The sequence below is a fragment of the Epinephelus lanceolatus genome, chromosome 22 (genome assembly GCF_041903045.1).
Source record: "Epinephelus lanceolatus isolate andai-2023 chromosome 22, ASM4190304v1, whole genome shotgun sequence".
Lineage (NCBI taxonomy): Eukaryota > Metazoa > Chordata > Actinopteri > Perciformes > Serranidae > Epinephelus > Epinephelus lanceolatus.
This window is the reverse complement of record NC_135755.1, coordinates 2,725,117-2,750,978: the sequence shown is the minus strand read 5'-3', so window position 1 is coordinate 2,750,978 and position 25,862 is coordinate 2,725,117. Positions and strand designations below refer to the sequence as shown.

Here is a 25,862-nt window from a genome sequence, read left to right as displayed (position 1 = left end):
TTTTTTTTTTTCCACAAATTGCACACATACAGACAGCAAAACAAACATTCACAATAACTCACATATTCAAAGAAAGAAAAATAAAAATAAAATACACTCTACACACAGCTACTTCATAGTGACTGTGTTCCCTGATGCCCAAGAAATTCCAATAAAGGTTTTCATATTTTTCAAATTCTTTTTTTTTCAAAAATAAGTCAGTCTTTCAAATACAACACAAAATGCCCACATGCCTCTCGAAGGTATATCCATTTTTCTCCAAGATAGAGCGATCATTCTCCTGGCCTGCAGGAGTCCAACGTCAAGTACCTTCATTCCAACAATCTCAGATATAGTCCCAGCAACTGCTTTTCCAGTATTTCTGCAATTTTGGATATTCCCATACACAATGGAACACAGTCCCCTTTCCTTCTAAACATTTAACACAAGTGCCTGGGATGTCAGGGGACCAACGGTTCAGCTTGACTGGGGTAACCATTTGTATTACAGTAATTTAATTCTCACATTGATTGATTGGTTTTTAGCTTTAAGGCCTTGAGCCTCTCTATAGTAGACTCTGTATCATATGTTATCAAAACTCCATAAAATAAAGAAACTTGACTTCACCCTTTCAGGTTTAGAATCGTGAGATTTTCAAGATGTGATAAAGGTGGTTCAGATGTTAAATTCTTATTTTTAGATAGTATGAAATGCTTCAATTGTAAATATCTTAAAGCCTCAGTGTGTAAAAATGGTGAGTAACAGTGACATCAGCGGTCAAATTCTAGATTGCAGCGCTCACTCGCGCTCACTCACTCACCCCTCCCGTCGGGTAAGTGACGGTGGCATCGTAGGACAAAAAGGCTTGCGCAGACAGCAGAGTTTTTCAGGAGTATCTAGCGACGAGGTGAATATTTATTTGGGAATCTAAACCATGTTACGATATGTTATAGCTTACCAGTGAGATACAGGTTATCTGTGAGATATATGTTAGGAGTGTTTTATTTCTAATTGTTTTGGTAACACGAGCAAACATTAGCACAGTAACGCTAAAATAACGTTTTATGTGATAGTCACAGCACAGTGGTTGGTGCGATTATAATATATGCATTTCCAGAGTGTTCTTCCACAGGACACAGGGAGATGAGGAAGAGGGAGAGGAGGATGTCAAAAGAATTACTTCGTAATGACCTTTAAAACAACAGAGGCCGGAGCCGAAATATCAAAGTTTAACAGAATTTATTTTCTTGTACAAGAGGAGCGTTTCACAGTGCAACACACAAGATGAGGTTACAGAGAAAAGGCTCCATGAGGAGCATCAACTGCAAGTTTTTATACAGCATAGGTGGCCGTTGATGTTCAACCGTTTCAGTTCCTTTCCCAATCTACCAAGTACAGTCTTCATAGATAACAGCAGTCTTCAGTTGGTGTGACACCCTGTCACGCTGCCCTCCAGATGATATGTTCCCGACCTGTCTCCGACCCTCGGTTTCTCCCACTTCCTCTTACAGATATAGTACTGAACTTCCCTTAACCTTAACTGTCTGCTGATGTTGCAGTGTTGCAGTACGAAACAGGAACAATTCTTCACGACTAATAGCATGAATAAACAGTGTGATCACAATTTTTATTAATTGTGAGGAAGACCAGGGAGAGGAAGGGGGCGAGGGGGTAGAAGCGGTGCAGGAACGGCCAGGCGAAGAGGTGTGTCTCGGCTACCCAGAGGGAAGAGGATGAGGAGAGGGTGACAGCCTTTGCAGCAGCGCGAGAGGAATCAACAGATTAGGCTGTAGGCTAGGCTAACCATTTAGCTGTAGCTCTGGGACAACGTTAGCCAAGGCTAGGATAACGTTAGCACGTAAACGTAGCCATCACTCGAACTTAGACAAGAGGGAAAAGTAGTTGCAAACATGAAGCTAAAATGATTTTACAACATCAGATTGAATTACCTGTCTAGCAGAAAGCAGGCAACCTCCGCATCCCTTGTGAAATCCTTCTCCTTCAGGAGTTCTTTCCACCTGGAATAAGCAACGCCGATATTCACTTGCGTTTTGTCCCGTCCTCGCTTATCTGATCTTTTTCTTTTATTTGGTGGCGTGGTTTCCCTCTTACGGGGCAAAACATATGTGTGCTCCTCCATTTAAAGTGTGACAGAATCATTAAAGTACAAAGCAGGTTCACGCAGAAGCGCCTCGGATTGATCTTCACCTTAACCGTCTCCAGTGACGGCAAGTTCTAGGTAAACACGAAAGGCGAAGCGCGTATATCCCTTTCGGCCACTGTATTCAAATATGACGACGCAAGAGGGCAGCCTCCAGCAGACCGCGCCCTGCCTGTGTATTTATAGAGAAATCATTCTAAGCCTATGAGAAAGCTTCCATTTGTATGTGAATTGCATTACACTTTAGTAAATATATATTTATAAAAGCAATAGTTGATATTTGCTAATAAACATCCACGTAAATTACACATTGTAACTTCAAAAAGTGTTTTTTAGGAATATGGTATTTCTGACACAGTCGATCAAAAGTAAGAAGACTACCATTCATATAAAGATCCTCCATTTTCCATGCACCTTAGTCTGGCCTAAATTTTTAAACCACCATCTGCCCGTCCTGGCTTAAAGTATGTATTGCCCCATACAGGGGAAAAGCGGGAAGTGGAGGGGGTATCCCCAATATGTTGATGTGCCTTATACCAAATGTCAATAGTATTTCTGAGGAAAGGGTTTTTTGTTGTTGTTGTCAGATTTCTTGGGTATGCAGAGTATAGATACAGTTTTAATGGGAGGCTTGGTACTGATGTTTGTTCAATATTTACTGGAGGATTCTCCATTAAAAAGGATTCTCCATTAAAAAATAAAACATTGCAGAGTGTAACTGAGCAGACCAGTAGTACCATTTCAGTCTGGATTTTTTGTTGTTCCAGATTAATTTAGTAAAAATACTATGAAGTCTATCAAAGAATGATTTTGGTCATGGAAGAGGGAGTGATTGAAAGAGATTTTGATCACATTTATACGGCCAATCATTGATATAGGCACGGTCATCCATCGATCCAATGTATCCTTCACTTCACCCACAAGTGGATCATAGTTTGTTGTGACAGTTGTTTCAATTTTAGGGGTAATTTTGACACAAAGGTAGGTGTCCTTTGCATTGATGAATGGAGTTTTTATGACTGGTTGCGGTCTTTCTTCTTTGTTCAAAAATAATATTGATGATTTTGAGTTATGGATGTTATAACCGACCGAAAACAGACCAAACAATTCAATCTGTTGTATTAAGTTTGGGATGCTGACAGATAGTTTTGTTAAAAAAAGAATCACATCGTCAGCATATAAGGATATTCTCTGTTCCTGTTGTCCTATCTGGATGCCCGACATTCCCGTCTGTGTTCTTACTGCCATAGCCAGCAGCTCTATAGCTAATAAGAATAACATTGGTGACAAAGGGCATCCCTGGCGAGTAGATCGTTGGAAGATTATTGGTGTAGAAACTATACTATTTGTTAGGACAGTGGCTATCAGGTTTGTATATAAAATCTTAATCCATTTCAGAAGGTTATTTCCAAATCCAGATCTAGGCAGGACATTAAATAAGTACAGCCATTCAATTCTATCAAAGGCCTGCCGAGCATCCAGTGTACTGCTGTGTCTTTAGCATCAAAATTTTCATGAATTATGTTTAGGACTCTTCTTACATTATGAAACCCTTGGCGTTTTTGCACAAAACCATTCTGATCATTGTGAACTAGATGTGGGATATAAGGGTCTAATCTCTTTGCTAGGACTTTATAGAGTAATTTTATATCAGATCCAAGTAAACTTAATGGTCTAAATGACGAACACTCTGTGGGAGGCTTATCTGGTCTCAGGATCAGTGTTATCATGGCCAGCCTTAAAGAAGGTGGGAGAGTTATATTTTGATAGGATTCATCATCCATTTTTAGGAGAGGGACAAGTAGTTTTTCAAGAGTATTCTACTTTGTCTGGGTTCTGTTTTCTCCATACTTCAACCAAGTTTATATCCACCATGAACTGTTTTAATAAGTTTCTAGTTTGTACCTTATAGGTATCACAGCCTGTAGAACCACCATCCTCACATTTTTTATTATATAACTGGCGGAGACTTTAATTATATAATAAAAAATGTGAGGAAGACATTTTCAAAATATTTAGGATTATCCTCAGATCAGAAGCTCAAAACAAGAGTCAATAGCAACAGCAAAAAAAAAAACGCTGTTTGGCATTGGCAGAGAAGATTTGGCAAATTTTTCATGGGCGCAACCCACATACTCAGCTCTGCTGCTCATCCCACAAATACATGTTCCTTACAAATGTGGCAACATTTAAAAGGGAAATAAACAGGCTTTCCAACAGTATAACATTTACTGCCAAGACGCTTCGTTACAACAAAGAAATATGAATGTGAATGTGAATCTACCAAACACAAACTTCATTACTTTTTGTGCTTATTTTAAATACAAAATATATTGAAAATATTACTATATGTTTGTGTGTCTACTTTTCCTGTGGCTGCTTTGCTGTCAACTTTGTCCATGACACGCTCTGTACTGCAGACGGTGCCGTCACCAATTTAACGCTGCATTGTTTTGGCCTTCCAGTTTGTTCTATTGGGTTTGTATCCAACCAGTAAACCAGAAACTATTTTCTTGTCCTGTTCAGATCATAAAGCTGATATCTAAAGTAAAGAGCAGATAAACGCAGCCTGAAATAACAAAACAAACACAAACAGAGAGAATTTCCAGTTAAAGTGACCGAACCTTTTTTGGAGAACTCATTCTTCTTCTTCAGTGGTTACAGATTCCAGACGGACGTCCTGAAGTCAGAGGTGTCTCGTCACACTGATGAGCTGTGAAGTCCACAAACAGAGACACACGATGAGACAGGAAACGTCCACACTGTGATAATGACACACTGTCAGCTGTTTAAAGTTACAGCTCCACAAGCAGGTTGTCAGAGTGGATGCTGAGATCCATATAAACCTGCAGCACACACAGAGCACAGTGAATATTTCCCTTCGTGATGTTCTTCCTGTCTGAATGTGTGGTGGCGAGGAGGCCTCCAGGTGTAGGTCGTTCTGTTCTTAGAAGTCTCCCCAGAGTGAGACCATTCAAGGTTACTGTCCTTTCCTAAAATATATGCACTTAATGAGCGTGTGAAAGTCTGACATAAAGATTTCTGAAACACCAGAGATGCCTTTCAATCTTTTAACCATCAATTCCCATCAATTGTGATGGTCAGGTGAAGCTTCATGAAGCATTGAAGCTTTCCAGCAGATGGGTTCAGAAAAGGCTTCATGTGCTCACGAAACCACCTGCTGGCCAAAGTGTGTAAAACAGGCAGCTGTAAACTTCACCATGTAATCTGTGATACACGGTATTTTGTGTCAGTAACAGCTGTTGGGAATGACTATTAATAATAATAATAATAAAATATAATAAACATATTTGACCATATAACTTCTTTTCATCAATATAGTGTATTATGACTATACTGTATCAAATACATGTATAACTACAACTGCAAGCAGTTATGAACAGGGGCCAAGCCTCCCCGCGCAACTCGGCCCCCGTGCCCCACAGAGCCCACGGAAGTCGGCCCCAAAGCACATTGGGCTCAGGGCGAGCGCAGGGACGCGGGCTGACGTCCGAGCTGCGGCATTTGCTGTAATGGGAAATGCGCCGGAAGCGTGAAAGGCTGAATGTGTGGCAATTTGGATTTATTGTAATAAATCACGCCCACATTGACCAGTCATGACGACCTTCAACATATGGCCTCAGGAATGGCTCTACATCATACTGACCGAATTTTGTAGAAATGGATGTAGCTGTTTAAGAGATATAAACTTCCCATATTTGTAGCGCCTCCTAGTGGCCAACATTCGCCAAATCCGGCTCATACCTTCACAGTGTCATGCCAACTAAGGATCTGAGGTTTGGTGTTGATAGCATTAAGTTTGACTGAGATATGCAATAGTTTACATTTTTATAGCTAGCTACACAAATTTGTTCATTAATAATTTGCGGAATTTTTGACGGAACAAAATTGTTTTGATAACTTTAGATCAGGTCCAGGTGAAGAGTGTACGTGCCAAGTTTCACGCAGATCGGACAAAATCCCAAGGAGGAGTTTTTGCGATTTTGCGGGGGGGGAAAAATTATAGGCGGAAGTGGGCGTGGCCAATTGCAAAGTGATTCAGCTCGTTTCAGGGAACCTGGGGATATAACGTTTTTGAATGTACGACATACAGTGTGGGAGTTATAGGCCAAAACGCATTGGCCTTGGTTATAGCGCCCCCTGCAGGCGGACATATGTAGTTTTTTGCGTCTGAGGTACATGCAGGGGTCTGGACCAACCCTCCAAATTGCACTTTTATCAACGGAAGAATAAAAATAGAGAAAAACTATAAAAATCTTTACAAAAACAATAGGATTCCCAGCACCGCTGGTCCTAGGAAACACGTCTGCTTGCATACACGTTCCCCGAGGCCCCTCGGGTCGGGCTTGGCCCCTAATAAACTGTTATTGTTTTGTGAATGCATCCTGTGTGTATAAACCAGTCATTTGGCCAAACGCTGTATTGTGCTGTAGTGTCATACAATATAATAATAGCAGGAGGGGTAATATTCGTGTTCTCTATCACTTCTGTCAAAACCTCACACCCAGACATACAGAGCTGCATGCAGTGTTCTGCGATTTCATTTTTGTTGCCGTCTCTTAAAGTTGGCGGGGTTAATTTATTGGATAGAAAATGTGACGACAAATCAGTTAGTTTGGTCTTTAAACAAAAAAATTGGGGAGACTTTAATTCGTGCTCTGTACGGGACAATAAAGGGATCTCTTTAAGGACGCAATCTTTTTCTTTTTATCTTTCACTTCCTATTGCTCCTAAAGTAAAAGATTATAACAGCAATATACCCTGCTAACGATTTTCTACACACAAGATTTCGGTTTGATGTGGATCCTTGTATCTTTTGTTCAACTGAAGTTGAATCTGTAGACCATTTATTTTTTAGTTGTCCCTTTGTCAATTTATTTTGGTCTGAAATTCACAACTGGTTTTCCCTGAAAATCGACAACATACCTTCTTTTGCTAATTTTTTCTGATATTATTAATCTTGTGATTATTTTGGGTAAATACCATATACACTCTTGTAAATGGAATGAAAGCAGTTCCTCCTTCACTGCGTTCATCCATTCCTTTACCAACTACTTTAAGTCACTGAAAAAGGTTGAACAAGTTAACAAAAAGCTAAAAAAAAAAGATCATAGCTATCTCTCAGTCCTGATGTGCCTGTTGTGCCTTTGTTCATTGTTCCTTTTTATTTTGTTTTGTTTTATCCAGTAAACTTATATTATTGTTGTTTTTTTCCCTGTGCCTCAACATATTGTTTAATATCTTTGAAGAGTTCTATATATGTCTTCTCCATCTGTGATGTTTGCAATTGTATCCTAGTTGTTTTACCCCCCATCTTGTTTGTATATTCTTTGTTCAGAATAAAGTTTTGAAAACAAAAAAAACAAAAAAAAATGTTGCGCCAAGCAGCCGGGCAGCGAGGCTTCGGACGTCATCAACGACATCACTTGTCTGAAACGATACAAGCTCTGCACAGATGGATCTAAGGATCCTGATACAGGGAGAACTGGGTTTGCTTTTAGTGTTCCAACCATGCAAGTCTCTGTTAAGAGACTCTGTCTACACGGTTGAGATGGTGGCAATAGTATCAGCATTACAGTGGGTACAAGAGTCACGATTCAGAAATGTTGTCCTTTGCTCCGATTCATGTTCGGCGCTAATGTCCTCGCAGTCATCTATATCAGACAGTAGGCTGGATACCATATAAAATTTTTGAAAGTTTGTACAGGATTAAAAATATGAACATTTCAGTGACATTAACGTGGGTTCCGGCTCACAGAGGAGTTGCAGGAAATTAATTGGCAGATGCGTTAGCTAAAGAAGCATTAAAAATGGAGGAGGTCGTGGAAACTGCATTGAGCATATCAGAAGCAAAAAGTATAATTAAGAATAAAGTCATGAAAGAGTGGCAGCAAGAATGGGACACAGCTATGACAGGTAGACACCTGTATGCAGTCCAGTCAGTAGTGGGCACAGTGAGATCAACCAGTAGAACCACTAAAGAGGAGAGGGTTTTAACCAGACTGAGGGGAGGACATGCTGGGCTAAATAAGACACTGCACCTGATAGGGAAACACCCCTCAGGGCTATGTGAACAATGTCAAGAAGAAGAATCAGTGGCGCATGTTATTTTGTGGTGCCCTAAATACTCACATGAACGTGACACATTAAAGAGAGAAGTCAGGAGAGAATGCACCTTACCGTTGGTTGCCACCCGCAATAAAAGAAGAAGAAGAAGAAGAAGAAGAAGAAGAAGAAGAAGAAGAAGAAGAAGAAGACCGGCCTGTTGTTTGAAACCTAGGTTGCGGTCGGAAAGTCTTTTTTGCTTAGGAAGGTTCCTAGCTGAGTGAAATGACCCGGAAGTATTTTAGTCGCCGCCATGATAAGAGCTGTTCGAATTCTCTGAACACTAAGGAAAGGAGGTTCAGTGTTTCCTTTCAGATCTCCTTTAGCATAGGATACATCGGACCTTCCTAAGCGATAGGAAAGGAGATAATTTAATCCCACAATGCTTTGCGGGAGCAATATTTAAAGTGACGAACCGTTCACGGAGACAAACGAATAAACCTGAAGAAGTAGGAGAAGAGGAAGAACGAAAGAAGTGACGAAAGGAAAAGAAAAAGAACAAGTGGCTCTCAACATAACTGAAAAGTCACGGAGATCACCATGTAAGTCACCGTTACATGAAGCTTTGCCCGTCTCATGCCAGAACTTAATCATATGCGTCACGTTATATGTTCCAAACTCTCAACAACATGTTAAACCCATGTGAACTATAAACGTCACGCTACTGTTGTAACATTACCCAATTCAAGTGAATATTGTGGTGTCAGATTTGCTCAGTGTGCATTAATCATGTCACTATTTGAGCGTTGTTGAATCTCCAGCTTTTAGCAATATCATTAATTAATTTTTCTTCAGTCACAGATGCTGACATCACTGCACTCATACGGGCACGTGTGCGGCTGGAGCACCTCTTTAGCGGGAGGCAGCCCTTTTTAGACTATTATGCAAATGAATTTCACCCAAACACTTTAGAATAAAGCCTCCCACCTTCATCCCTATGTATGCTCTTGTTATTTGTTCTTTTCTTTTTTTCCTGTGTTGTCATTGTCACTGATATAACGGAAAATCCAACACAATTAAGAAATAAAATAAAAATAACTTCAAGGCACAATCATGTCAACATTTCAAGGTGTTTACTGAGTTTCGTGGTCGTTTTTAAACTATTGTAAGCAAATGACAGATGATGATTGATTGGCATATTAACACAGAAGTTTGTGTTTCAAGAAAAAGGGATATGAAACCTTTTTATTTAGATGATGTTTTTAATTCAACATGTTTGCAACTTAAGAATGATATGTACAGTAGTAGATTTGTAAGCCTAACATATTTGCCTCTCTTGCATACACTTGAACATTTGTCATAAATAATCACAATGATTCAGGAGGGTGAATGTGAGCAACCATTTTCAGCGTTTCAGTTTTGTGACTGCCTATCTATCTTTTTTAATTCAATTCAGATGTTGGTAATTAAGTCATATTTTTCACTGTGCTGTCCACGTTTATACAGCCTGCATGAAGCAACATGGTAAGTAGGCACGGGGCAGAGAATCTGAGATGCGCTTTTTGTAGTCCATCTAAACTAAACTGTAGTTTCACCACGGTCGACCTACGTCACTGACATCCGCCGTCACATGATGACGTAGCCCAGCGTAAGTGTGGTCGGATTCTCTCAGCTCCGCGGTTCTCTTTTCTGTTGGAGAGTAGGACGAGCCTCAAGTCCATCAATTGGTGACCCCGACGTGATGAAGCCGGAGAAGTGACGGGACAAAAGACATTCAACAGCGGAGGACAGCAGTATCGTGACAACACTTGCCGCGGCCTAAAAAGAAGGTAAGCAGACGCCTGTTTTATCGAAGTTCTGCAATTGGAAACGCTAAAACTTGTGTTGTCATTGTACTAAAGTCTCCTAGTCTAAAATGTAAAGGAATAAAATTAAAACAAAACACAAAAGTGAAATGCCCCGGGGCAGAGGGTGAAAGGCCCTGGAGCAAATCATAAATTTGACTCCTAAACATGAAACATAGTCGGGTGAAAAGCCCTGAGATTAGGTTTTCCATCTAATCTCTAAAAAAAAAAAAGACGAGTGTCCGGAGGTGGATAAGCTCGGGGGGGAACCCATAAGGTTGCTCCTTGGAGAGCTGAGAATATAGTCTGAAGACACAGGTTGTCTGAGGTTGAAAGACCTTTGTGTAGATTGCTACAACACAAAAAAGAGGTTACAGAGTTCTGCGGGCAGGGGAGCGTTTTCCATGTGATCCCTAACACTGAATACTATCGCTCATGTTGAGACATCTATTCAATGGTCCGCAGCACCACCCTGATATTGGAAGTGTAAATAAATAAGTCTTTTAAATAAGGGAAAAGTGTTGTGTGGGTAGCTTACCGACAACCAGCTATTTTACGGGCGAGAGAGTTGTGTAGAGTCTATTAGAGGTGACTCAAATTCCTGCTCTCTCAGTGCCTGAGCGGTGGTCGTGTTCTGTGGGGAAGAAAAAGAGGAAACTGTGTAATTTTGCCTTAAGACAGAAGCCAATTGTCGCCGAGCCATAGGCACCACGCACCCTCCCAGGAGAGCGGTGTAGAAGCTTGGGTGTGTCGGCCTGCAACTGGTGGAACTTAAGCAGCGAAATCACAGCGATAGAAGGGGAATAATAAGCCCGCGTGGACTGTGCTGCAGAGCGGTCACGTGGCACAAAGCATTGTGTACAGTTTTGTTTTTGTTTTTTTTTATTGTGTGCAGCAGTACCTTACTGGTAGAAACAAGTCAGAGCAGAAGAGGGACAGAGAAACGTGATGATCGGCGAATTCGACTGTCGCGAGCAGGGAGGCTGCCCTCCCATGCTGGTAAAAACTCAGTTTAGGGAAATTAGAAAACAGTTATTAGGAGTAGAGGATAAGCAGAGACAGGAAGTTGGTAGAGAGTTTGATGAGCTGTGGAAGGCATTACAGGCACAAGGTGAGTTGCCTGGGGATGATGAGGAGGGAAACGTCACAAAGAAATTGCAGGCTGCAGAAGTAAAAGCACGAAATGATTTGGAAGAACACGCTAAAAAGGAGAATGAACCTAAATTTATAAAGAGAAAATGGAAAAATCAGAAAGAAATGAAGGAGCACAAACGAGCTCTGCTCCATCAGATGGCAGTTACAGCCATGGCCTATTGGAAAAACACAGACAAAAGTCACAAAAAACAAAACACAGATAAGCAACCTCTGTCTGCTCCTGCATCGGATCCAGCCTCACCCCCACCAGAGCCCACCTCTAATAGGTTGTATCCTGAGCTACCCCAAACACCCACAGCTTCAATTCCCCCTCCATATTCAGGGAAGAATATGCAAATGCCAATGTTGATGATTAAAGACGGTGTGCTTAATACAGATGTGATAGGGGAAGAAGAGTATGTGAGGGCCAAAGAGGAAGTGATGAAGGAAATAAGACAGGGAATAGTACAGGTGGAAGCATTGAGACAGGACGTGATGAGTATTGTGGCGGGCGTGCGGAATGTGCATCAGGAGACTCTGAGATCCGTAGACAGTAGTAGGGACATGCAGGATGATGTGTGCAGCATAGAGAGCAGAGACAGCAAGAGAAGCATGAAACAGAGCCCTCTTTCCTCCAGCAACCCTAAAGTGGAAGCAACGGAGGAGGAGCCGAGACCACTAGCAGAGGCAGTGTTTCAGTTGAGGGCACAAAGAGAGAGGTCAGATAGAAGCAACAGAGAAAGGAGAAAAGAGGAAAGGATAGAAGAACCAGAGGAGTGTTCTGAGATAGAGGAGATGGAGGATGAGGAAAGTCAAGGATGGTCAGGGTCAGACTCTGAGGGCGACTATGATACGAGGGCTGTAAGACTAACAGGAATAATGAAGTCAATCAAAATGCCACACAGTGCTGCGAGCTCACGTTCAGGTCGTCCACGTTCTCCTTATAATCTCCGACAAAATAAGAATAAGCCAAAAACATTTGCCATGCCACTCCTGGAAAAGACCCCAGGAGGAGGAGAGGTATACCAACCCTTCTCCTTTACGGATATGCACTGCATCCTGGATAAGATGCCCCCGCCATTAGAGGGAGGAGGCCCCTGGATGGAGCATTTCTGTAAACAGACCATGGGTCACAAATTAGCATTAGGGGACTGGAGAGCGCTATTGGGACAACAGCTCTCCAGCTGGGATTTAACTGCACTTGAGACGCTGGCAAAAACAGTTAATTTAGCAGATAAAGAGTCATTCGCCCACCATGCCACTGCTATCGGTCAGGCCATGCGACAACAGTTTCTCATTCCGTCTGGCGCCATGCACACGCTCACGTTCCACATCGAACCTGACGAAAACGCCGCAACATTCCTTAGCAGATATAAGAACACATGGGTAGATGTGGCTGGAGTACACCCAGGGTCCTGTGACCTACAAACCACCCTGTTCAGAAAGGCCGTGTTAGAGGGACTGCCCACGAAGGTAAAAGAATCATTAGAGAACAACCCTGACCTTCCTGGCTGTTCCACTGAACAGTGGGAGAAACACCTCACACACCACATGAAAAGACACAGAGCTAAGCAGGCGGAAGAGCAGGAAAGCACAGACTCAGCACAGGTTCAGCTGCTCAAACTTCAATTGGAGGATGCATGTCGTAAAACGAACGATGTGAAAAAAGACAAAAAATCAACCAATCAAATGGTTCAGCAGCCTCAGCCATCACCCACAGTTACCCCAGATCTTTTTCCAACCCCTGAGGGGGTAGACCCTCGCCCTCCCCATTGGAGCGGCTCCCGAGGTGGTACAGGAAGATTCAGAGGCAGGGGGGGAAATCGTGGCGGCCCAAGAGGGGGTCAGGGCGATGGGGGGTGCTTCCATTGTGGAGACCCGTCGCATTGGCGGGAACGCTGTCCACACCAGACCTGCTTATGTAATGCTGACCCCGAGTGGTTGGAGGACAGTGTAGTGACAAAAATCGGTGCCTGGAATTGGGCCTGACGGCTCCCGACCCTGTCCTCCTTGTTTCTTCTAAAATGTCTTCTGTTGTCAATTCAGTATCTTAGGTTCGGCTGGCAGGTACTTAGAAAAACACTGGAGATAGGCAGGATCTGGTGCAATCGAGTTTATTGTGTTCACAGGCAACAACACAGACAAACTCACGAGTCAGCCTCCGGAGGACGACTGAAAACCTGCTTTCGGCGCTCTGGCTTATATGCTGGTGGAGGTCGAAGAGATCTCCACCCATTTCTGTAGTCCTTCCCATTTCGATCCGTTTTTACTGGTAGCAGACTTTTGCCTTTGTTCCGGCTCAAACTGGAATCTGCCACCAGTATTTCCGGAATCGCTCTCACTCTATTTTTTAAAAAACATGTGATCTCTGGGGACTCACATGCTACAGTCCCTCGTGCTCTATTTTAAAAAAAAAAAAAAACATGTGATCTCTGGGGACTCACATGCTACAGTCCCTCGTGCTCTATTTTAAAAAAAAAAAAAAACATGTGATCTCTGGGGACTCACATGCTACAGTCCCTCGTGCTCTATTTTAAAAAAAAAAAAAAACATGTGATCTCTGGGGACTCACATGCTACAGTCCCTCGTGATACAATCATTTGAGTGTGTGTGTGACCTTTATATAAACTCTTAAGTGCATTAGGCAGTACAATCAAGTGAGTGTGCTGTCTTCTTCACACAGCACGTGGTAACTTGTATGAGTGTCACTATAAGTTCACAACATCATGTGAGTGTAGGTCAGTGCATTATATCATTACACAGAGCGTGATAGGTTATGTGTGTCAATAAGAGTTTACAACTGAGATGTTACTAAGAGTTCACACTGTTATATTGCATATTACACATAAATGCAGTATTAGTTTTTGCAAAAGTCTACACACTAACATGGTTATATAGCTATTTGTATCTTATCCAACTTATATGGTCTAACACCTGATGAGGGTTTTGACTTTTACACTACAACAGGATGCACCGGATGTGAGGCAGGCAGCTCAGACCTCCCAGGGGTGGTGGAAACAGACCCCCCAGGGGCGGGTATCAGGGACCGCACAGGGGAGGTTATCAAGATTATGTGCATCAAGCACCCAATGCCACTGTCGCTCTGCAGGGTCAATATCCTCTGATGACCTGGGAAGATTCCCAAGGATATTGACGGGGCCCAAGAACCCCTACGCGGGAGGGGCTGGCAGACCCCTACCTGCGACTGAAAGTACTGAATCAAGAACTGCCTTTCATGTTAGACATGGGGGCACGGTATTCCACATTAAACCTCCCTGTGTCTGCTACCCACATGTCATCATCAGCGGTTGAATTAACTGGGTTCCCGGGTCAATCAGAAAATCTGCCACTCACCACTACCATACTCCAAGCAGATCAGACATTTCCACACACATTTGTTTCCTCAGTGGCATGTCCTGTTAACCTTTTGGGCAGAGATGTGTTATTAAAGTGTGGAGCCTCCATCCTGTGCAGCCCGGACGGACTGATAGTGACATTCCCAAACGGCTACACTGTGAACTGCTCATTGTCAACTGTGCATTCATCTTCACAAATGTTGTTATCTGCAGACACATCCCCCACAGCTGAAGGACAGTGGGCAGATATCTACTGGGGCCTCCTCGAGCCAAACACCACAGCAACTCCTGGGATTTGCACTCTCTATCAGTCGTGGCGCCCTTGGGTTCAGTCATTAAATCCCTACACACCTCCTCCTGATCCCTTCCATGTAACACTCTATTATGATAGAAAAGGGGATGAGATGTATCAGCAGGCCTTTTATAATGAAACTGAAGGTCACAGCTGGGATATACAATCGTCCTGTATACTGGTGGGTAATGAGGGAGTGGCTGCAGCTGTTGACCTCGATTCAGAACAGCAACAGTGGTATGAGGGGGAGGAAGAAGCCTCCCCTCACATACCTCTGGCAATCCATGCAAAACATCAGGCCAAAGACTTGGGCCCTATGTGTAAGAGGTTAATGCAACTCACTGATTGGATCCGCGCCCAAATTCCTCAGGTGGATTTCTCACCCTCTGAGAAAGCATATCGCATCAGGCAGGGAGCTACAGACAAGGCGATCCTGGAACACCGACAGATAGAGAGGTTTCATGGCAGGGAAAAGACTGACCATCCAGACGCAGAACACATGTTACACACACTGTGCACAGGTCACCCCCATTACATTTGAGTTAAATGATTGGACACCGATTTGGCAGAATCAATATCATCACAAGCCAGCGGCTGAGGCTGGTATTGCAGACACTATAGAGGGTCTGTTACAGGCTGGAGTGTTGGAGGCCTCAAACTCCAGCTGGAACACACCCATTCTTCCTGTAGAGAAACAGAATACAGGCAAATATCGCATGGCGCATGATCTCAGACGCATTAATGCAGTAATCTCCACGCCCACAGTACCAGTGCCAAACCCATACACCGCCATGTCTAGCCTGTCGCCAGAACATAAGTGGTTTTCCTGTATAGACCTTGCTAACGCCTTTTTCTGCCTACCTCTCGCGCCGCCCCTTCGCGACATTTTCTCATTCACTCATCGTGGTAGTCAGCTGCGTTACACCCGCCTCCCACAGGGGTTCATTCTGTCACCTGGTCTTTTCAATCAGGTTCTCAAACAGCAGCTGGCCGAATTGTCACTACCAGAAGGGGTTGTGGTAATCCAGTACATCGATGACATCCTCTTGGCCACACCTGACCCCTCCACCTGCCTAGAGGCCACACGCTCTGTCTTACTACGCCTACACCACACAGGGTTTAAAGTCTCTAAAACCAAGCTACAATGTTGTAGGCAGCAGGTCTCGTTCCTGGGCCGCATAGTGTCAGCTAAGGGCACGGCTGTGTACCCGTCACACAGAGAATCGATTCTGCATCACCCAAAACCACATACCGTGAAAGACATGTTGTCATTTTTGGGCCTCACAGGGTACAGCAAGCACTATGTGGCCTCTTATGGCGAATTAACCCATCCTTTGCATGCCATGGTTAACGCACAGGGCATGCGCAATCTTACTGCTCCCCTGGTATGGACCACTGACGCTGAAACCTCATTTATCTCCCTCAAACAGGCACTCTCTACCGCTACTGATCTAGCCATCCCCGACTACAAGCTACCGTTTTTTCTTGACGTTTCTGAAAAGGCACACACCACCTCTGGTGTGCTTTTTCAGAAAAAAGGGGGAGGCAGACAGGTGCTGATGTATGTAAGCATATCCTTAGACCCAACCGAGGATAGACACCCACCGTGCACACGACATGCAGCAGGAGTGGCAAAAATTTTGCAGAAAATAGCACACATAGTGATGGGACACGCACTGACTGTACTAACAACGCACAGCCTAGTGGCATATGTAAACTCAGCCGCATTTACTATGACATCACTCAGACAGACGAGGCTGGAAAAGATCTTAAATGCACCACACATAACATTCACACATGAAGGTGTAAACATGGCAGATAACATGGGAGAGGGCGAGCCACACAGATGTGAGGAAAAGGTGCAGAAAGACACCAGGGTGAGAGAAGATTTGCAGGCGAAGCCCCTGTCTCAGGCATCCAACTGAGGAACTGAAAGCAACATATGCAGTGGTGAGACAGACAGAAACAGGGTTTGAGGAAGTGATTACAGAAAGTGTGACAGGAAAAGAATCATCTCAATTGGCTGAACTCCAAGCAATGATTGCAGCATTAGAATGGTCAGAAGGGAAGAGAGTGAACATCTACACAGACTCTCCATATGTTGTAGGAGCGATCCATGTGGAAATGACACAGTGGATCAGATCTGGTTTTTTAACAGCAGCAAAAACTCCCATTAAACACGAAAAAGATATGAAGAGGCTACAGGAGGCTCTGATGACGCCAGCACAGGTAGCAGTCATTAAGTGTAAGGGCCATGATAAAGCAGGGACAGTTGTCTCCAGAGGGAATGATGCAGCAGATGTGGCAGCCAAGAGAAAGGCAGGATATCATGCTACAAACAGAGAAAACAGTACATGATCTCCTGCCACCCTCTGATGTAAATATGTTAATAGCAGAGCAGGAGAAAGCTTCTCCACAGGAGCTCACAGCCTGGAAAGAGAGAGGAGCAGTGAGAACAGAGGGTGTGTGGAGGTCTCCGGACGGGAGACCAGTGTTACCCCCAGGCACGGGTTCCCCAAACGAATCAGATCTGATAACGGGACTCACTTCAAAAACAAAGACCTACAGCAGGTAGAGAAGGCATTGGGGCTAAAATACACATTTGGCACAGTCTATCATCCTCAGTCACAGGGCAAGGTTGAAAGGATGAATCAGTCTACTAAGGGAAAAATAGGCAAAATCTGTGCTCATACTAAAATGAGCTGGGTAGATGCTCTACCCCTAGCTTGTCAATCAGGAGTTCAGTGATTGACAGGGTTCACACCATATGAACTAAAAACAGGACACCAGTTCCCGGGACCGGGAGCTGGGATCCAAACTACAGAAGAAATAGAAAGCCCTATGCAATATAAACTGTACCATGACCAACGAACAGCATTGGTGTCAGCTTTCTCCAAACAGGTGACAGCAGCTCGGGAGGGAGCAGAAGGGAATGAACCCCCAACATCAGAGTGGGTCCTGCTCAAGGTGATCAAACGAAAGTGGTCAGAGCCAAGGTGGACTGGTCCCTACAAAGTCGTGGAACGGACGTCCCACGCCGTCAAACTACAGGGAAAAGGTGACACATGGTATCACTGGAGTCAGTGTGCAGTGGCAGAGACACCTGCCCGAACACTGGAGGACATAAGAGACACTAAAGATTAAAAAAAAAAACACACACACAGCTTACTCACACAGGCATTTATTCATTTAGCTTAGCATAAGTGCGGAAGAGATATCCTGTGATCAATGTGAAGGTTTGAAGCTCCTTCGAAGCAACACTTTGCCCAGAGTACGTTTGAGTAATATAAAGCCAGGATACAAGAAAGACTCGCTTGCAGCACATTTAAACTCCATATTTACTCTGATATTTTACAAGTTTATATTTACGTTTTTGCAACACAAAATAAAGAAATGAAATTGTTGGGACTAGAACCACGCCACCATAAGTGGTGTGTGTTGGGAGTTATTGTGTTAACCTGTGTTATTGTTTTACCTCTGTTGTATTATGAGTCTTCCCTCAGAGACAAAGCCGTAGAACCACCACGAAACCGAACCAGGAGAAACGCACCAGGGAGTGGAACGTCAGACTCCTGCGTAGCTAAGTATGGTGGAGCAGAATTGACATACATCATGGGGCAAAGTACAGGGTTCCAGTTTGACTTGTGTTCCGTAATAGACTGTAAAGGAAAGGATCCAAATTGGAGGAATTTCGTGGTCACGTGGACTGGTGTGACTTGGACGCCCAGGCCATGTGAGCAAGGAAAACTGTGTATCAGGGACAGGGTGAAATTGCAAAGACAACAGTACCAACCACTCCAAGGCTCACATAAGCAGAACCCAATATTACTCAGTGTGTACAACCTGACACAGAACCCTCTCCCACACGGTCCCTGTAGCACAACAAACAGGACAGCTTATTTCATCCTAGGAGTAGACCACCCAGGTACAGACACTATGGGACTGATTAAATTAACACTGTTGAATCCTCCTCCCCAAAACAAGACCGCGCCGGCGGCTACCGGCGGCACACCGAAACCTGAACCCCAACAGAACACAGGCGTGATAAACATTGACTACTCTAAATTGACCCGCAGTGACGTAGTCAGATTGGCCACAGGCTATGGAGACAGAAACCTATGGTTAGACTGGGTGGCGGCGACAGCAGAATCCATGAACATGTCAAATTGCATCGTATGCTCATCCGCTAGACCTACACTGTTCACCACTCCAGCCCCTTTGTATCCTGACACAGACCCTATTGGTTTTAACTGTATGATAAATATGACCATGTATCCTGATCCTGCTAATTGTACCACTCTGAGTTCTCTGTTTCCACCCATAAAGAATCCCACCATCCCACCAACGTTTAGTCCCAGAATCGCCAACTACACTTGTTTCCATAGGAACCTCTCCACCGGGGTGGTAACTGATATGGGACAGATGCAAGCTGACTGGTGCCAGAGAACACTGAATGTGAGTACGTGGCAGAACGCCAGCAGCATGGTTCAGGCTAGAGGGGACCTGTTCTGGTACTGTGGAGATAAGACCCTCCACTTGTCCCTGCCATCCTCCTGGGTTGGTACGTGTGCACTGGTCCGACTGGCTGTAGCCCTGGTCCTGTTAGGGATGAGGGATACCCAGACCAACCCAGGTAGACAGAAAAGAAATGCATTTGATATGAGCCAGGGAACAACCACATACATGGACGCCATAGGTGTTCCTGGTGGGGTCCCAGACCAGTACAAATTGGCTGACCAAGTGGCCGCTGGTTTTCTGCACTGTTTCCCATCACCCCTAACAAAAATGTGGACAGAATTAATTATGTGCATTACAATGTTCTTAGACTGGCCAACAGCACTAGGGACACAGTCGGGGGACTCTCTGAACAACTGGCAGCCACCTCCCTGATGACAGTACAGAATCGAATTGCGTTAGACATGCTTTTGGCGGAGAAAGGGGGTGTCTGCTCTATGTTCCAGGGCCTCTGCTGCACCTTCATCCCAAACAACACAGCTTCGGACGGGTCAGTAACTAAGGCGCTAAAAGGGCTGCGCACGCTCTCTGAGGAAATGCATGAACACTCAGGCATTGATAAACCCCTGGGTGGTATCTTCGAGAAGTGGTTCGGTAAGTGGAAAGATTTAGTGGTATCGGTATTCTTGTCTCTGGTGGGAATGCTCGCGGTGTTAGCATTATGTGGTTGTTGTTGTATCCCATGTATCCGGTCACTCTGTGAAAGAATCATAGTGACAGCTGTGGAGAGAAAACATCCACAGCCCCCACCATATCAGATGACTCAAATGGAGACGGCCACCCTGTTAGGAGAGCCGCCTACTGATTCAGATTTGGACTCAGACTCAGGAGAAGACAAGGTGTGAGTGGTCTCATGTGTATGAGACCAAAAGGGGGAGTGATAACTTTTTGTTTCAAAAGAAACAAAAAGTGCAGTAATCACAAGACCTAAAAAGGGGGACCTGGATACATTGAGACTGAAAAAAGTGGCCTCAGTCCTATGAGGCCAAAAGGGGGACTGTTGGGAATAGAATGATGTTATGTGTTTTACTATAAGTTGTGTTTCACTATATAAGTTTTAGATGTGTGAACAATGAGAATACTGAGATGATTTCAGCTGATCTGAATGTGTTTGCTTTGCAGAAGTGGAGGAGTACAGGAGAGGAAGAGACATGAAGTCTGAGGAGCACATACCGCAATGCTTAGATAATTAGTTTCATACAGTACAGGCCAAAAGTTTGGACACACCTTCTCATTCAATGCGTTTTCTTTATTTTCATGACTATTTACATTGTAGATTCTCACTGAAGGCATCAAAACTATGAATGAACACATGTGGAGTTATGTACTTAACAAAAAAAGGTGAAATAACTGAAAACATGTTTTATATTCTAGTTTCTTCAAAATAGCCACCCTTTGCTCTGATTACTGCTTTGCACACTCTTGGCATTCTCTCCATGAGCTTCAAGAGGTAGTCACCTGAAATGGTTTCCACTTCACAGGTGTGCCTTATCAGGGTTAATTAGTGGAATTTCTTGCTTTATCAATGGGGTTGGGACCATCAGTTGTGTTGTGCAGAAGTCAGGTTAATACACAGCCGACAGCCCTATTGGACAACTGTTAAAATTCATATTATGGCAAGAACCAATCAGCTAACTAAAGAAAAACCAGTGGCCATCATTACTTTAAGAAATGAAGGTCAGTCAGTCCAGAAAGTTGCAAAAACTTTAAATGTGTCCCCAAGTGGAGTCGCAAAAACCATCAAGCGCTACAACGAAACTGGCACACATGAGGACCGACCCAGGAAAGGAAGACCAAGAGTCACCTCTGCTTCTGAGGATAAGTTCATCCGAGTCACCAGCCTCAGAAATGGCAAGTTAACAGCAGCTCAGATCAGAGACCAGATGAATGCCACACAGAGTTCTAGCAGCAGACCCATCTCTAGAACAACTGTTAAGAGGAGACTGCGCCAATCAGGCCTTCATGGTCAAATAGCTGCTAGGAAACCACTGCTAAGGAGAGGCAACAAGCAGAAGAGATTTGTTTGGGCCAAGAAACACAAGGAATGGACATTAGACCAGTGGAAATCTGTGCTTTGGTCTGATGAGTCCAAATTTGAGATCTTTGGTTCCAACCGCCGTGTCTTTGTGAGACGCAGAAAAGGTGAACGGATGGATTCCACATGCCTGGTTCCCACTGTGAAGCATGGAGGAGGAGGTGTGATGGTGTGGGGGTGTTTTGCTGGTGACACTGTTGGGGATTTATTCAAAATTGAAGGCACACTGAACCAGCATGGCTACCACAGCATCCTGCAGCGACATGCCATCCCATCCGGTTTGCGTTTAGTTGGACCATCATTTATTTTTCAACAGGACAATGACCCCAAACACACCTCCAGGCTGTGTAAGGGCTATTTGACCAAGAAGGAGAGTGATGGAGTGCTGCGGCAGATGACCTGGCCTCCACAGTCACCGGACCTGAACCCAATCGAGATGGTTTGGGGTGAGCTGGACCGCAGAGTGAAGGCAAAGGGGCCAACAAGTGCTAAACACCTCTGGGAACTCCTTCAAGACTGTTGGAAAACCATTTCAGGTGACTACCTCTTGAAGCTCATGGAGAGAATGCCAAGAGTGTGCAAAGCAGTAATCAGAGCAAAGGGTGGCTATTTTGAAGAAACTAGAATATAAAACATGTTTTCAGTTATTTCACCTTTTTTTGTTAAGTACATAACTCCACATGTGTTCATTCATAGTTTTGATGCCTTCAGTGAGAATCTACAATGTAAATAGTCATGAAAATAAAGAAAACGCATTGAATGAGAAGGTGTGTCCAAACTTTTGGCCTGTACTGTATATGGTAAAAAGAATAGAAAGTGATATACAGATAGTAAGGTACAGCACGTGTAGGGAGTTGTGTTGTTCTCTTGTCTTTCAAAACAGGAACCACGCCCCCACCGCCAGCAGGAAGGAGTCAGATTAACACGAGGCAGGGGCGTGGTGTGGTGAAGGAGGAAGTGGAACTGCCAATGAGAAGAGGACAACGCCTTGCGTGCACAATGACACTCTGTTACGCTCAAATATACTGGGTCAGGGGAAGGACAGGAGGTCAGACTTCGTGAACTGACACACCTTTGTTGTTCGTCAGGGACGTGAAGTTGAGACCCAGAGCTCTGTAATTTTATTCCTTTACTGCTTAATAAACTACATTAACTGAGACCGAATATCTTCTCCTATTGCTTCATTAAAGAACACGCAGGACTGAGCTCACACATAGCACATTGGAGAGTAGGATGAGCCTCGAGTCCATCATTTCCTAAGTCCTTACGAATTCTCCTGCTCATCTTTCCTTGACCTTGTGACGTTTCCCATCGAGGTCAAGGAATAGTGATTAGGAATAGACGATAGGAGGGACTTTCAGTATGCCAGGATGGACTTATGAGACTTTGTCCAGCCTGGCTTTTCCACTTATCCTGGGGCCTGTTGTTTGAAAGTAGAATGAACCAATCCAGGATAAGTGGAAAAGCGAGGTTGGACAAATTCCCCTAAGTCCATCCTGGCTTCATTGGTTGTTTGAACACCAAGCCAGGCTGAGGAGGCGTGGCTTTGTCAAGCCAGGTGTAACTTATTCAGGTGAGTGGGGCTATTGGGCTATGACAAAAATAATGTTTTAAATGTTAAATTTTTTTTTATAATTGTAGGCTTAATGTATTTTGTTCAAAATGAGGCAAATACGTACATAAGAACATGAAATAACATTGATTTCCGATCGCAGTGACAGCTGACTGGACAGATAAGGCACCAGGCTAAACTAAGCCTGGTTGTTAACCTGGTCGGGACCAGGCTAAGTGCACAGAATAAATCTCCATGGCAACATATGTGCCTCTGCTTTCGAACAACCGAATCAACGCTAAATTAAGCCAGGAAAACCAACATATCCCGGCTTAATCCCTTATCTAGGTTTCAAACAACAGGCCCCTGGATTGGTTAATTCTACTTTCGGGCCCTCTCCAGCTGAGGGCCCCACAGAGCCTGGACTCTTTTAAAGCAGCCCCGAAAACTTCAGCCTCTGACTGTTGATCTGAGCCAATTATAGTGGGTTTTTCATATGTTTTTATACTGTGCTCTAACCTGTAGCACTCTGAGATCCAAGCATGAAAAGTGCATTATTATTATTATTATTATTATTATTATTATTATTGTTATTATTATTATTATTATCGATACCATAGGCGCATCACGGAAAACACTTCCTGGATTACTCGGCACAGCACGCGACATCACCAGAGTTTCCCTCTCATATAAAGTCAAAGAAAAGTTGAAGTAGACCTACCTCCTCCTCCTCCTCCTCCTCCTCCTCAGTTTGGTGTCGATCAGAGGAAACTAAATGTTCTTCTCACAGCAGATGAAGTGATGACAGATTGTTTAAAAGGCGCTCAGCTCTGACACACACACACACACACACACACAGCTCACACACAACTCACACACAACTCACACACAGCCGACAGTCTGGAAGAGAAAGGCTGATTCCTCTGAAGGAGAAGGCATGACCCGCCCTTCTCTGCCTCTGATTGGCTTAGCCTCACAGTCTCACCAACCAACCAATGAAGGCAACGAGTACCAGCCAATCAGAGGCAGAGAAGGGCTTGTCATTCATTCATTCACCAGCAGAGGCAAAGTACTGTTTATACTGGAAACCACCTTCAATAAAGTCCCTTCATTTCTCTCTCTGACGTCACCACACAACATGACGCGAGCAGAAATAAAGACAAAATAAAGAACAACAAATAACTAAATGTTGAATACTTCAGAGGGGACACACTGAGTGAAGAACTAATTCATCTCCCCATGAAACTTGTATTTAAAAGATATTTCTATGTTACAAGTTAAATGAGTTCAAATGAGTAAAAATGCACTCATTTTCATACATTTGTCTCGTGCTGTCTCTGTCTGATCTATCGGAGCCTCTCTCTGCATTTCTCTCCGAAAACTAATACCTTGGATTTGATTAGCTGGTCTCTCAACGCAATTGACCAAATTTTCTCGACAAGGAGACTGGGCAAAGGAGAGCCCGCCTGCCCTGACGGAACGTTTGCAGCCGGATACACGATGGACTCCTGGGAGAAGTGGAGCATCGTGTGCCTGTCGATCCTTTCCGTTGAGGATGCTGAAGACGTCTACATAATTGGAATTATGATAACAGGCATTCTGCTGTTTGGAGTTAGCAGCTTCCTGATCTATCGCAAAGTTCAGAAGACGTTGGCAGCACTTTTGGCAATTGAGAAGCTGCCCGTCATGACTGAGGGAACGTGCAGGGCTGTCAACACTCAGACTCAAGCGATATGTGAGTTCAGTCGCAAGCTGGGTGCGATTCCTGAACTCCTTCGCAAGATGGATGCCAACTTGGAGAAGTTGTCAGCCCGGCTCTGCTGAAACTGGCCACCAATTCGGACATATTGGAAGCAAGCCACCGGGAGACTCAGAGAGACTCAAAGGCAGACGACAAATTGCAGTGTCGGCCTGACCCAAAACAACTGTTACCTTCATTGGCTCTAAATAATCAATAAAATAATAAAATGTTCTTAAATCATGTGAATGATATATGAACGAAGCCCTCTGTGGAAACCTTCAGAATATAGACAGGAATCAAACTGGACAATCTGGTGAATATAAGAGCTGCTGAAGTGGAATTTGTGATTCAGGAACTCATTTTGAGAAAACAGCCTTTAAATAGCTGAAGTGTAAAATTTCATACATTTTATGAAATGTATGTGACTGGCGTGTGTCCGGCAACTGCCTTTTAACGGGCCCAATCCCAGTATTGAGTGGTCTGCCAAACAAGATCTCAAATGGACTGAATCCATTTCTGCTCCTCCTTCTAGCCGTCATGTTCATCAATACAATAGGAAGAGCTTTTCTCCATGACATCTTAGTCTCCTCACACACTTTCACACGTTTGTTTTCAAAGTTGCATTTTCTCTCTCACATGCCCCTCCAGAAGCCGGGTGATATGCACAATGGTGTCTCAGATCAATACTCACCAACAGTTTTCAAGGCTGCGCTCACAAAAGGTGATTTTAGTTGGAATTCCCCACCTGGGAATCAGAGTCATCAAAGCCTTCGCCACTGCTGCTGCATCCTGTTGTGGGAAAAGCTTCAACCCATTTTGAAAACATGCACACAATCACCAAAACAAACTTTTTGCCTTCACTCGGTGTTAGTTCAACGAAATCCATCTGCAAGTGATCAAAAGGTCAAGGTAAACGTTATTATCCCACAAGTGGGAAATTCATGTGGTCACCATTACACATTCCATTATTATACAGCCTATGTAGTGTAAGAATTAATCCCTAATCCAGTAAAAGTGATATACTGCATAAATTGATTAAGAAACAAAGCCATATAACCATCATATAACCATGTTTTATGCATACGTTCTTATAAAACTGAGTGAGATGCATCTATATGTGTTAAAACGCTGTCATACATGTCAAAGTATTCACAATATGAGTTCACATTGTATCCATACGCTAAAGA

General features: G+C 43.8%; 1 protein-coding gene and 1 pseudogene across 6 annotated transcripts in view; one reads left to right on the top strand and one right to left on the bottom strand.

Annotated features, from left to right (window-relative positions):
• Window positions 1-23,846, bottom strand: part of LOC117245875 (uncharacterized) — a 28,278-nt gene extending 4,432 nt beyond the window's left edge. The window contains exons 1-3 of one of the 6 annotated variants that reach the window (XM_078164263.1): window positions 23,656-23,846; window positions 10,589-10,684; window positions 4,765-4,853 (exon numbers count right to left, since the gene is read on the bottom strand). In XM_078164263.1, coding sequence (XP_078020389.1) covers window positions 4,765-4,782 — 18 coding nt within the window. In that variant the 5' untranslated portion in view covers window positions 4,783-4,853; window positions 10,589-10,684; window positions 23,656-23,846. Of the gene's footprint in view, window positions 1-4,764; window positions 4,854-10,588; window positions 10,685-15,174; window positions 15,256-17,691; window positions 17,832-23,655 lie in introns of those variants that run through there. The other 5 variants (XM_078164265.1, XM_078164264.1, XM_078164266.1 and 2 more) reach the window with 5 other exon arrangements.
• LOC117263444 (uncharacterized) lies at window positions 17,209-17,976 on the top strand (annotated as a pseudogene).
• Window positions 23,847-25,862: the final 2,016 nt, after the last annotated feature.